General features: G+C 61.4%; 1 protein-coding gene across 18 annotated transcripts in view; it reads right to left on the bottom strand.

Moving 5' to 3' along the window:
- Positions 1-2,083: 2,083 nt before the first annotated feature.
- OBSCN (obscurin, cytoskeletal calmodulin and titin-interacting RhoGEF) overlaps positions 2,084-11,520 on the bottom strand; it is a 152,475-nt gene continuing 143,038 nt past the window's right edge. For 17 of the 18 annotated variants that reach the window (XM_057490836.1, XM_057490838.1, XM_057490841.1 and 14 more), the window contains 18 exons: positions 11,188-11,265; positions 10,655-10,827; positions 10,481-10,507; positions 9,799-9,951; positions 9,653-9,698; positions 9,443-9,520; positions 6,883-8,887; positions 6,275-6,355; positions 5,841-5,951; positions 5,528-5,695; positions 4,574-4,696; positions 4,214-4,384; positions 3,884-3,968; positions 3,421-3,660; positions 3,033-3,256; positions 2,826-2,901; positions 2,473-2,622; positions 2,084-2,383 (listed from right to left, as the gene is read on the bottom strand). In XM_057490836.1, coding sequence (XP_057346819.1) covers positions 2,206-2,383; positions 2,473-2,622; positions 2,826-2,901; positions 3,033-3,256; positions 3,421-3,660; positions 3,884-3,968; positions 4,214-4,384; positions 4,574-4,696; positions 5,528-5,695; positions 5,841-5,951; positions 6,275-6,355; positions 6,883-8,887; positions 9,443-9,520; positions 9,653-9,698; positions 9,799-9,951; positions 10,481-10,507; positions 10,655-10,827; positions 11,188-11,265 — 4,167 coding nt within the window. In that variant the 3' untranslated portion in view covers positions 2,084-2,205. Of the gene's footprint in view, positions 2,384-2,472; positions 2,623-2,825; positions 2,902-3,032; positions 3,257-3,420; positions 3,661-3,883; positions 3,969-4,213; positions 4,385-4,573; positions 4,697-5,527; positions 5,696-5,840; positions 5,952-6,274; positions 6,356-6,882; positions 8,888-9,442; positions 9,521-9,652; positions 9,699-9,798; positions 9,952-10,480; positions 10,508-10,654; positions 10,828-11,187; positions 11,266-11,520 lie in introns of those variants that run through there. The other variant, XR_008993394.1, reaches the window with a different exon arrangement.

Genomic DNA, 11,520 nt, shown 5'->3' with positions numbered 1-11,520 from the left:
AAGATCATATACAAATGGAAATAAAAACTACATTTTGTAGAGATTGTACTCCTGCCACTTATCCCAGAGTGATGAAGACTTATGATTACATAGAAATCTGTACATGAATGTTTACAGTAGCTTTCTCTGGAATAGGAAAAATTGGGAACAACCCGAATGTCCTTAGTGGGTGAATGCTCAAATAAATGCTGATGACTCTATACCACAGACTGAGACTCACCAATAAAATGGAATGAACTATTGACATATGCAACTACGGAAGACCCTTGAACAACACGAGGGGTTAGGAGTGCTGACCCCGTTCACAGTCAAAAATCTACATATAACTTTTGACTCCCCAAAATGTAACTACTAATAGCCTACTGTTGACCAAGCTTCACCAATAATACAGTCAATTAATACATTTTGTATTTCATATGTATTATATACTGTATTCTAACACTAAAATAAGCTAGAGAAAAGAAAATGTTTTTTCAAATTGTCAGAAATATCAAAAAATTTCCCAATATATGTACTGAAAAATATCCATGTAACAGTGGACTCATACAGCTCAAACCTGTGATTTTTAAGGGACAACTGTATATTCATGAATCGCCAGAGAATTATGCTGAGTGAAAAAAAAAGTCTCAAAAGTTTATATATAGGATTATTCTATTTATAAAATTTCCTTTAAATGACTAAAAGAACATATATGTGAAACATTGTTGGTTGACAGGGTTAAGGAATGTTAAGGGAAAGAAGTGGGTGTGGTTGTAAAATAGGATAACATGAGGGATTGTTGTGACAGAAATGTTCTGCAGCTTGATGATACCAGTGTCAGTATCTGTGGTCACTGTACCATAGTTTTATGGGATATAACCACGAGGAAACTATGTAAATGGTACCTGGGCTTTCTCTGGATTATTTCTTTCAACTGCATGTGAATCAACAATGACCGCAAAATAAGCAGTTTAATTGAAAAAGTTACCATATAATATGATGCAAATGTTTTTAAAAATGCAGTACATTAGATTTGATTTGATCTCTAGAAATAACATCAATAAAATACTCATAGCACATAAATGGAGAGACTTTGGGGCTGAGTGGGATCATCTCGCAGGATTCTGTCTGGGAAAAGGACCACAGATCAAGCTATACAACATTAGGAGAGTAAGTCCAAGCAGGGCTGTGGCGAGGCACTGGCCACTCCACAAGAAGCTCTTGCACGGGGTTACAGGCAGAACTCACAAGGAGAGCTGGGCTTGCAGGCAAGCATGGCCAGCCACCAGAAGGGACCCAGGAAAGCGGAGCTCCTGGAGGGCTCTGGAGGAGGCATTGCCTCTATGCAGCCCCAGCAAATGTCTCTAAATATGTCAGAGTCAGCGCTGGGTCAATCTTGCACAATTTGATGTAAATGGGCTTGGAAAATGACATGTCATCCCAGGACACAGAGGGGTTTCCAAAGAAATGCAGCCTCCAAGGACTGGGAGCTAAGTCTCACCTGAGTCCCAGCACACATGCCAGGCTTAGTGTATATGTAGCCCGCTGGGACCAGGTGAGCATGATGGAGGAAGCCATGGGCTCCAGCACAGGTGCCACAGGTTATCCTGAGAGGGCTAAGCCCAGAGGTGGGCTCACCTGGGTTTGAAGGGAGTAGCCAGGGCAACGGGAAGGTGCAGGAAGTCCACCTCTACCTCCCTCTGGGGCCCTGGCCGGTCACTCACCAGACTCCTTCACCATAAGACTAAGGAAGGGCCGCTATGGCCAGTCCTGAAGGCCACTCCAGGCCGGGAGGTGACCACAGGGTCCGGGCTGGTACCAGGAGCCCCAGCAGAGGGGCTTCTGAGGCCGGCGGGTGGGGTGAGGGCAGGGACCCGGTGTTCCCAATTTGCCCGGGACTGAGGGGCTTCCTTCTGTAAGCTGGACACGCTGGTCACCCCAGGTGAGGCTGCCCTCCCAGGCCTGTCCACGGCCGGGATGCTTCACATCTATTCAGTCCACAAGGAAGGCAGTTCTGCTGCCTGGGTGGCCCCCAAACCCCAGGAGGGTGGCAGGACCCTCCCCCGACTCCCCCAAACAAAACGATCAAACAGAAGCCACCTCACCCGGTTCTTCTTTTTATTGGCATGCCTGTGCTTATGCAGCAAGTCCCAGAGGAGAGGCAAAGGACATCCAGGAGGGCGACCCGACCCAACGCACACACACCCGCCCCGCAGGGCCAGGCGCTCAGCGCACCTGGGCCAGGTTGTGCTTCTTGTACAGCACCGCCCGCCTCTTCTCGCGCTCGCGCACGAAGGCGCGCAGACGGGCGGTGGGGAAGGTCACCGCGGTGGGCTGGGAGCAGGCCGGGACCTCCTCGGTCAGCCACGGGCACTGCAGGCAGCTGGACGCGCACGGGCGGCCCCTGCAGCGCCGGAATGGTGTCAGCTGCGCTCCAGGATCTGGGGCCTGGCAGGGCAAGGCGGGGGGCTGGGAGGGGCGGGGCCACCTTACCAGGGGTGCGCGCACAGCGTGCTACGGAGGAAGGCCACAGCGCCGCCTGACAGCCCTGCGTAGCAGCGACTCAGACGGATCAACCCCTTGCGCAGGCTTTTCTGCAGGTCACGGATCCCCTCGCTGCTCACAGGGTACTCTGCGCTCAGCCTGCGCACGTGGGGGTCAGGGGACTCAGGTCACCCTCGGGTGGATGGGAGACACGGGAGCTATGGAATCACCCCTGATTGATGTGGGGACACAGGAGTTCCGGAGCCACCCTTAATGGATGGGAGGTTGTGAGCACCCTGGGGTCCCCCTGGATGGATCCCAGGTCTGCCTCAGCACCCCCCGGGAGCGCGTGGTGGACTCACATGATGAAGGCTGTCACGCCTATGGCCCAGATGTCAGTCTGCTGGACAGCACCCTGGCCGTCCAGGAGCTCCGGAGCTGAGGGTGGGACGGGGGGGGGAGGGGCGCAGTGAGAGGCTGGGTGTTTGTGCAGAGCAGGCTGGAGGCAAGACTGGCGCGTGGTGGCCCACCCCTCCCCCAGACCGCGCCCATGTCTGCTCCTTGCGCACCCATGGTTTCCATGTAGTCCTTGAACTTCTCAGAGGGCAGGACCCTCCCCTGGGCGAGGCTCTGGGCATTGCCCAAGTCGATGACCTTGAGCAGGTTGTATTCGGTGATGATCATGTTCTCCGACCTTAAGTCCAGGTGCAGGATGTGCTGGGCATGCAGGTACTGGACGGCACTCAGCATCTGCCACAGGTAGTCCTTCACCTCTGACTCGGAGTAGGAAGCTCTGGGCGTGCACAAGAAGGGGTTTGGCTCTGTCTGGGGAGCACGTGTGGGTCGCCCGGTGGAGGCGGGGCCAGGTGGTGGGCGGGGCCGGGTGGTGGGCGGGAGATGGGCCTGGGGCTCTTTGCCCCACCCCGGCTCTGCATCCAGTCCAGGCCCCCCTCTCACCTTTCAGCCAGGCAGGGGAGCAGCTCTGGCCCGGAACACAGTTCCAAGATGAGGACCAGGTGCCGGGGGCTGAGGTAGGCAGCTTGCAGTTGGGCCAGGTGGGGGTGGCGCAGGCCCTTGAGTGCCTCGTATTCACGCAGCACAGCCGTCTGGTTCTCGGGGCGGTAGGGGACAATCTTGGCAGCCAGCACGCGCCCGCTGGCCTTCTCCCGGCACTGCCGCACCATGCTGAAGCGGCCCCTGGGTGAGGGAGCACAGGCCGGGCTCCTGAGGACCCTTCTGGTCTGGCTGCCCCAGCATCCTCCTCCTCAGTCTCAGGGAAGCAAGCCCAGAAAAGAGGTGTCTGGAGCCTCCTGAGGGGGACTGCAGGTGTTCTGAACCGAACGTGGGTGGGGGCCAGCGGTGGGAGGGAGGTGGAGGCTGGAGCGAGCACATGCAGAGGCATGCGGTGGGGATCAGGCACCTTTGAATCCGTGTCTGGAAGGCGAAGGTCTGCGTGCTGGGGAGGGGTTGGGCTGGCCGTGGGGCGCTGCTCTCCTCCTCGGAGGCTGTGGGAGGGCAAGCTTTGGATGCCTGGGGGGCACCCTTGCAGCCCCAATTCCGCCCACCTTGTCTCCCATACCCATTCCTAGGCATCCTGACAGGGGGCCTCTCTGTGAGACCCCCACCTCATTCCTTGAGCCACTCAGGGCCAGGGCGCTAGCAGGCAGAACAAATCCCCAGCCATTTTGGGCAAGATGAATTCCAGAGGGACCACCAGCGCCCTGCCCCCCAGGCCCTGCAGAGCGCTCACCCAGGTGGCTGGGCCCTCCCAGGAGGACCTGCTCTGATGGGCTGCTGTAGGGACCCATGCCTGCCTTGCTGACACAGGCCGTGCGGAAGGTGTACACGCCGCCCCGGGAAAGCTTGCTGGTGAAGTAGCAGCAGTCAAAGGTGTCCGAGGCCAGCGTGCTCCAGCCGCCACCTGGGCCCGCAGGAGCAGGAGAGGGACAGCTTGAGGGCTCCCACTCCAGAGACCCCTCCCCATGGGAGGCCCCCAGAGCCCAGGGCCTTCCCCCCCGCAAGGCCACCTAGGGTACAGGTGGCTGGGTGTTCCCCGGGGCCACCCCACACTGACCCCAGGGGCCCCCAGGAGTGAGGGCACAGGGGGTACCTTCCAGGCTGCACTGAACGGTATAGGTTACAGGACCACAGGACTCCACGGGCTTCCAGACCAGCAGCACCCCATCATCATACACCTCTCCGATGTCCGGGCGTGGGGAGGAATGGGGGCGCTCTGCAGGGCCCAGGGGCACTACCTGAGGCAGGCTTCCAGGGGCTGCCTGATGTGGCTCTGAGCCCCCCTCCAGCCCTGCCTTCCCTCCTGCACCTGTGGCTAAGCCCCTGCGCCCATCCTCCCTGCCATCCCGTTCTTTCTGGTTCCACTTACATGCTAAATTGTAGGAGAGGCCCAGTGCCTCTCCTGTGGGTGTGGACCCAACCCAGGTCCCCTCCCACAGGTGCAAACCCAGGAACCCCATGGGTGGCCCTCACTGACAGCCCCCCGTCCACCCCAGGTTCCCATCAGAGGGTCCTGTCCTGGCTGCTTAGCTTTGCCTGTAGCAGTCCAGGACACAGGGGGTCAGCCAACAGCAGGCCAGCCTGGTCAGGGGATCAGGCTGGGGGTTGGAGAGCTAGGCCTGCACTGTCTTGGCTCCCCAAGAAACATACCCCTGCACTGGGTTTAGGGACACAAAATGGGAAGCAGCCTGCTCCTGCATGTGCTAGGGGCGGGAGGGAGGTGCTGTGGGAAATGCAAGGAGACGCCCCTGTAAAGGAGCCAGGAGAGGGGGCAGGACCTCCCCTCCTGGGGATCCCAGGCTGCAGAGCCCACTCCAGGCCCTGGCAGTGCCCAGGGAGTGGGTGCCTGGGTGATGACCATACCATTCGTGAGTCCCAGATGGAGAAGCTGGCATAAGCCCAGCATCACAGGTGGTATCCAGGGACCTTTGAAGTCCCCCTTGGGGGCAGCCTCAACCCCCATAGGCCTGGTGGGAACCTCTGGGAGGAGGCCACGGTGTCGGGTGACCCTCTCCCTGTCCCAAGGGTCCTGGCCCGGCCCACTGACCTGCCTTCCGGAGCACGGCCGTGGTGGCCACTGCCCCCAGCATGTTATGCAGGCTGCACGTGTACACGCCCAGGTCTTCAGCAGTCACTGACAGGATGGTCAGCAGCTGGAAGTTCTTCCGCGTGGAGGAGATGAGGAGGCGGCTGCTGCTCTCCAGGGTAGCCCCATCTGCACAGGACCGGGCGGGCCTGGGATGCAGCTCCACACACGCCCCTGCCTCATGCCCTGCCCCGGCGCACATCGGTTCCCTCTTCAGGGAGAGAGCAATGCCCTCAAGGAACACTCCTGCCTTCAGCCTGGGACAGCTCCTTACCTTTGCTCCAGGTGGCCTGTGCGGCTGGCTGGGCTGACACCTGGCAAGTGAGTGTCACAGGCTGTCCCAGGACCACGGTTTCATCTGAGAGCTCCCTTAGGAGCGATGGCGCTGGGAAGGGGAAGGAAGGAAGGGTGAGCCTTCAGAGGTGACTTCTGGCCCAAGAGCATGCCCTGGACCCTACAGTGGGGATACTGGGGAGCCCACCTCCGCTCAGCTCAGCTTCAACACCATAACCTCCTCCAGGAAGCCCTCCAGGACTGCTCAGCCTCACAACCAGGGCACCAGAGGTTCCCCTCCAGTTTAGGCCCAAGCCCCCAGGGGTGTGAGCTTGCCCCACCCACTCTGCTTGCCTAGTGCCATGGAGGGGGTTCCCTTCCCCTGCAGTCAGGTTCTCTGGGCTGCAGTGCACCCAGCCCATGGGAGCCACCCACCTTGGTCCCTGTTTTTCTGGCCTGACAGCCTGAAGGAAGGTAGGCCTGCCTTCTTCCTGGCAGGGCCCTCCATCTCCATTCCTGCAAGAAGGAAGGGGCCACAGGAGCCACACCTGAGAGGCCTGGCTCCACAGGAGAAGGAACTCAGACCACCCACCACTCACGCCATTTTCCCATGTGGCAGAAAAGCCTGGGTGTTCCATTAGAAACAAGTAAAATGTGCTCTGGAGGCCACATCCTCCCAAGCTCTGAAAGCACAGGCCTGCCCTGGCAGGGGCACCAGAGACAGGCATGCTAGCAGCTCAGCCACAGTGCCAAGGACACCTGGCCAGGGCCCTAGGGGGTGTCAGGGAGGGCTGGACCAGTCAGATCAGCAGTCGTTAAGTAACAGATGGGCCTCAGATGCAGGCGGGGAGGGGTCCAGGCAGCAAAGGTGACCTCAGAAGCAGAAGCCCATATGCTGGGAGGTATGGGTGGCCCTGGAGTAAGGGAGGGAGTCTAGGTGGTGGATGCCTGCATCATCCTGGCGGGCTCCTAGCTGTCCTTCCTGGCATGGGGGACAAGGTGCCCCAAGGTGCAGAGGGGCACACCCAGCCATGCTCAGTCACCTTCGGGTCTGCCCTTCAGGAGGCGGGAAATGTGGGCCACAGAGGCCCTCACCCTGTGGCGCAGGCCCAACTCCACAGGCTCCTCCAGCAGTGCACGCCTCCCAGGGAGGTGGAAAAGGCCCCTGGAGGGGGGTGACCATTTGCGCTTTCTGCCGCCGGTGGCCTCTCCTAGCAGGGCTTCCAAGTCCTCCGGCTCCTTGGTGATCTCCAGGCCTGCAGGCAGGCCCAGTGCTCCCAGCCAGGGCTCCAGGGCCCCTGGGAGCTCAGCCAGCTCCTCCTCAGCCTCGGATTCAGGCCAGGATGGTGGCTCTGGCTTAGTGGGCTTGGGGACTCTCCTGAAGATCATGAACTCAAATGGGAGGTACTTGATGTCATACAGGTCGGACAGGTTGAGGTAGGCAGGGTCCACCTCTGAGATGTCCAGGGACACAGTGTCAGCTGCCTCTGAGTCCCCAGACAGGTCCTGTATCTGCACCAGTGACACCTGAGAGCCCCCGCCCAAGTCTTCCCATGAGGTCAGATCCGAGGAGGCCTTGGGAGGCACCCTGCAGACCTCAGGTAGGGGCACTGTGCTGGCCTTTGGGGATGGGCTCTGGGCTCTAGCCTCTTCCAGCTCCTCTGAAGACTGAGAGGTGGCCCAGGCCATCCTGGCCCACAGGGGACCTTGCCCCAGCATGCCCCCTGCATCCCCACCAAAGGCAAAGGTGCCGTAACCCGCCACTCCTGCGAAGCCCCCACGGTGCCCCAGAGAGAACTTCCGCGTGGTCGCCTGCTCCTGAGGCTGCTGTGGGCTGGGTGTAGACTCCAGCGGGTCCTCCATGCCCTTAGTGTCCAGGGAAGGGCTGGGTTCCATGCCCACAGGGAGGGCTGGTCCTGGGGAGCCGGGGGAGCCAGGCCTCCCAGAGAGAGGGGTGGCCTCCAGCCCCCTCTTAGAGTCTGGCTGTAGACTTACTTGAACAGTGGAGAAGGGGGCCTGGGGCACCCCCGCAAGGGAGGGGCTCAGGGGTGGCAGTAGAGCCTCCCCGCATGGCCCTGGAGGGGAAGAGTCAAGAGTTTGTGTTGCAGCAGCCAAAGGGGGGCTGCAGCTCTCCTGGGGGGCCAGACCACACTGGGGGTCCAAGAAAGGGACCGACTGCCCCTCACAGCTGTCCTGGGAAGACCCTTCTTGCTGCGAACCCCAGTGGCCACCACTGGACCCCTGGCAGGACCCTTCTGGACGCTCCATCCCACTAGAAAGTGAGACATCTCCAGGTCTGCTCTCCACTGGGGACCCCTGCAGGCCAAAGGGGCCTGGGGCCGCACACTGGCTCTCCTGGCAGGGCTCGGTGGAGGGGCTGGCTGGGCGAGGCAGGTTCAGGTCCAGGGAGCGGCTGCGGCCAGGGACCTCGCGGGCACTGGCGCCCGGCAGCCGCAGGGCGGTCTCGAAGGAGGGCGCTTTGGCCATCAGGGCGGCCTGCTCCTCCCTGGCGGCCTGCTCCTCCAGCGCGCGGTGCTCCAGCAGCGGTTCGCGCAGGCCAGGCAAGGCCCTAGCGAAGTAGCCCCCCTTGAGCAGGTGCCTGCGCGGAGCCGGGTGCAGCCTGGCGCCCGCGGCCAGGACCCCGTGCTCGGGGCCCTCGCCCGCCTGCTGGTAGAACAGGCTGTGGATGACGCTCTGCCGGGGCACGCAGCCTGGGGCAGCCGGCGGCTCTGCGCCCTGGGGCGCCTCAGGCGGAGGCGGGGCCGTGGCAGGTGCGCAAGCCTCGGTCTCCTCGGGAAGGCTGGCCGAGGGCCTCAGGAAACCCCGGGGGTGCAGCAGTGGGGAGTGGGTCACCGGAGAAGGCGGCAGCGACCTGGCCCGGGCAAAGGGCGCCAGCTCGCTGTCGGAGGAAGAAGAGCTGCTGGAGGAGGTGCTGGCGTCGCCGCGCAGATGTCTGGCCACCCCGAGGGACGGACTGTCGGGCGGGCCACGGAGCAGCTCGGGGATGGACCGCATCACCAGGATGGACTTGTAGCTCATCAGGGAGCGCTGCGGGGCGCAAGGATGGGTCAGCCGGGTGCCCACCGCCTTCCCGGCTCCCGGGGGGCCCAGAGCGGGAACCCAGGAGACAGGGGCGGTAAAGGCCCCGCCCTCACCCTCTGCCCGCCAGGGATCCATTCTGTCCCCGCCCTGGCTGGAATATTGCACGTTTCATGCGTCCCATCCCTGAATCGTCTTGGAGGTTCAGCGAGCGCAGACCCAGAAAGAAGGACGCCCAGCCCGGCTCCCCTGCTCTCCCAGGCCTGGCGGGGGCGCACTGCCAGCCCTCGGGGCAGCGTTTCCCGCCGGCCTCCCGCTCGTCTCCGCGCCGCCAGCTTGCTCCCCGCTTCTCGTCCCCTCCACGCCTCCCTTCCTCTCGGTGTTTCCAGTGCCCTCCGCGCCCCCGCCCCCCACCGCAAACCCCTCCCGCTCCGGTCTCCCGCCCCCTTCTGTCCCCCCAGCCCCGCGCCTGCTCCACGCCTCCCTTCCTCTCCCAGTTCGCAGCCGCCTCGGCTTCCCGCCCCCACCTCGCGCCGCCAACCCCCTCCGTGCCGCACGGCTCACCTGCCAGCGGCTTCGGGCCAGCAGGAACTTGAGCTGCTTGGTGCTGATGAAGTGGGCCTCCTCGGCGGGCACAGACTTCTGGGGGGCCCGGGTGAGACAGGCACGTCGGGGGAGACTCTGGATCGCCCTGTGGCCCCACCAGGCCCTTGCCGCTCTTGACCTCAGTTACCCTCCCTGTGCGCCAGGCCTGCTCAGGCTCAGCCTACTCACCAGAAACCAGGGGTGGATGAGGCACGTGGCAGCGCTGGGCCGGGCCCTGGAGGGGTTGCGAGGCGGGGTTCGAGCCAGGCCTTAGCCGATTCTCCCGGGCAGGCCCAAGAGGACCTCAGGTTGGTTACGTGGGCATGTGTACTCACTCTGGGGCCCTCTGCAGGGCGGCCTTGATAAAGTCCTGGGCATCCTCACTGAGGTGGGCCGCTGCGGGGCTGCTCCAGGACAGCCGCCCCTCCAGCACGTTGAGGAGCGTCGCTCTGTCACTCTCCCCAGCGAACGGGGAGGAGCAGGTCAGGCTGAAGGCAGAGATGTGACCTGGATTTCTGGGTCCCTGGGACAGGGCCGGGGGTGGGGGGTTGTCCCCAGGACAGGGAGTGGTGGATCTCAAGGCGAGTGTGGAGGCTTCCTGCGATGGCCTCTTAGGACCCCTGCAGCCCAGCCCTGAGAAGCCCAGCAAGGGTCTCAGATTTGCCCAGAGACCTACTTGGCTTAGAACTGGAATCCAGGATGTTTATTCTAGCAGAGTCCTCAGGGCAACAGTAATTGTGAGGGGCTCCTGCATAAACCACCCAGACCCTTTAGGGAGACAGCTCAGCACTTTGCCACATGACCCAGCAGCACTCCTGCAGGACAGGGTGTTGTGTGGACAGAAACCTGTTATCGGAGTTGGCTGACTGCCTGTTCCCCAAATAGCTGCCCTTTGGGTCTTGGGTCTCTGATCTGGGGAGTGGCCAACGGTGCCCGTGGCCTCCCGTGGGCCTGATGGGGAGGTGGCTGGGGGTTGGCTATGGAGGAGGCTGCTGACAGAGGCAGGGGTCTGCTCACCTGAGGTAGGAGATGACTCCCATGGCCCTGTTGGAACAAAACCACAGCCATGAGTCACCCCAGGCCCGGCCTGCAGGCAAGGGGTAGGTGCAGGGATGGGGGTGGGAGAGGAGACAGAGAGCAGGTGGGTGGGTGGGGGTGGGAGCCGGTGTCCCAGGGGGTCCACCCACTTACCAGATGTCAGAGGCCTCGCTTACAGGGGTCTGCTCTATGATCTCTGGGGACACAAATTCTGGGGAGCCATACTTGCTGTACTGTGGCTCTGTCGGGGTGATTTTTTGGGCAAAGCCAAAGTCGCAGATTTTAATATCTTCTCGAGCAGGATGCACCATCAGGATGTTGGGGGGCTGTTGGGAGGAGTTGAGGACTGGGGAGGCCACCTCTCTTAAGGGGGTGACTTCTGGGGCTGCTGGGTTTGGAGGAGGGACACTCCAGGGTCTGAGGGGCTGCCCCATGGCAGCAGTGCGGCCAGCATGGGCCAGTGAGCCCTTAGGGGTAGGTTTCCGTGCCATTTGGGGATGCCCTCTGCTCCATCAGAGTTGTACCCACTTAAAAAGGGCTGCCAGTAAGGTAGTGAGCTCCCTGCCACCAGAGGTAATCGAATCCTGACAGGGATGCTAGAGGTGGTGGGCCCGCACCCTCCCGGCCTGCAGAACCCAGGCTCTCACTGCCCCTCCCCAGGCTCTGGGGTGCTGGGGCCCAAGTACCTTTATGTCCAGGTGGAGGATGCCCTGGCTGTGCAGGTAGTGCAGCCCCTCCACCAGCTGCTGGATATAGACCTTGACCTACAGTAAAGGGCAGCATGCAGGTGAGAGAACCGGCTAGACTTCCCTCTAGAGCAGAGCCTGGTATCATCCCACGGGGCAGGTAACCTGGCAGATTATGCACAAAGCCTCCCAAGCCCATGTGCCCCATGGCCAGGGAACTCCTTGCCCCCAAAATGAGGAGGGTTGGATGTGCGGAACAGCCTGACCAAAGCAGGAAGGGCAGAGTGGGGATGGGGGAGGGTTGTTGGGTGTACACACGGCCCTTCATTCGAA

The sequence above is a fragment of the Manis pentadactyla genome, chromosome 13 (assembly GCF_030020395.1).
Source record: "Manis pentadactyla isolate mManPen7 chromosome 13, mManPen7.hap1, whole genome shotgun sequence".
Lineage (NCBI taxonomy): Eukaryota > Metazoa > Chordata > Mammalia > Pholidota > Manidae > Manis > Manis pentadactyla.
This window is presented reverse-complemented; position numbering and strand designations above follow the sequence as displayed.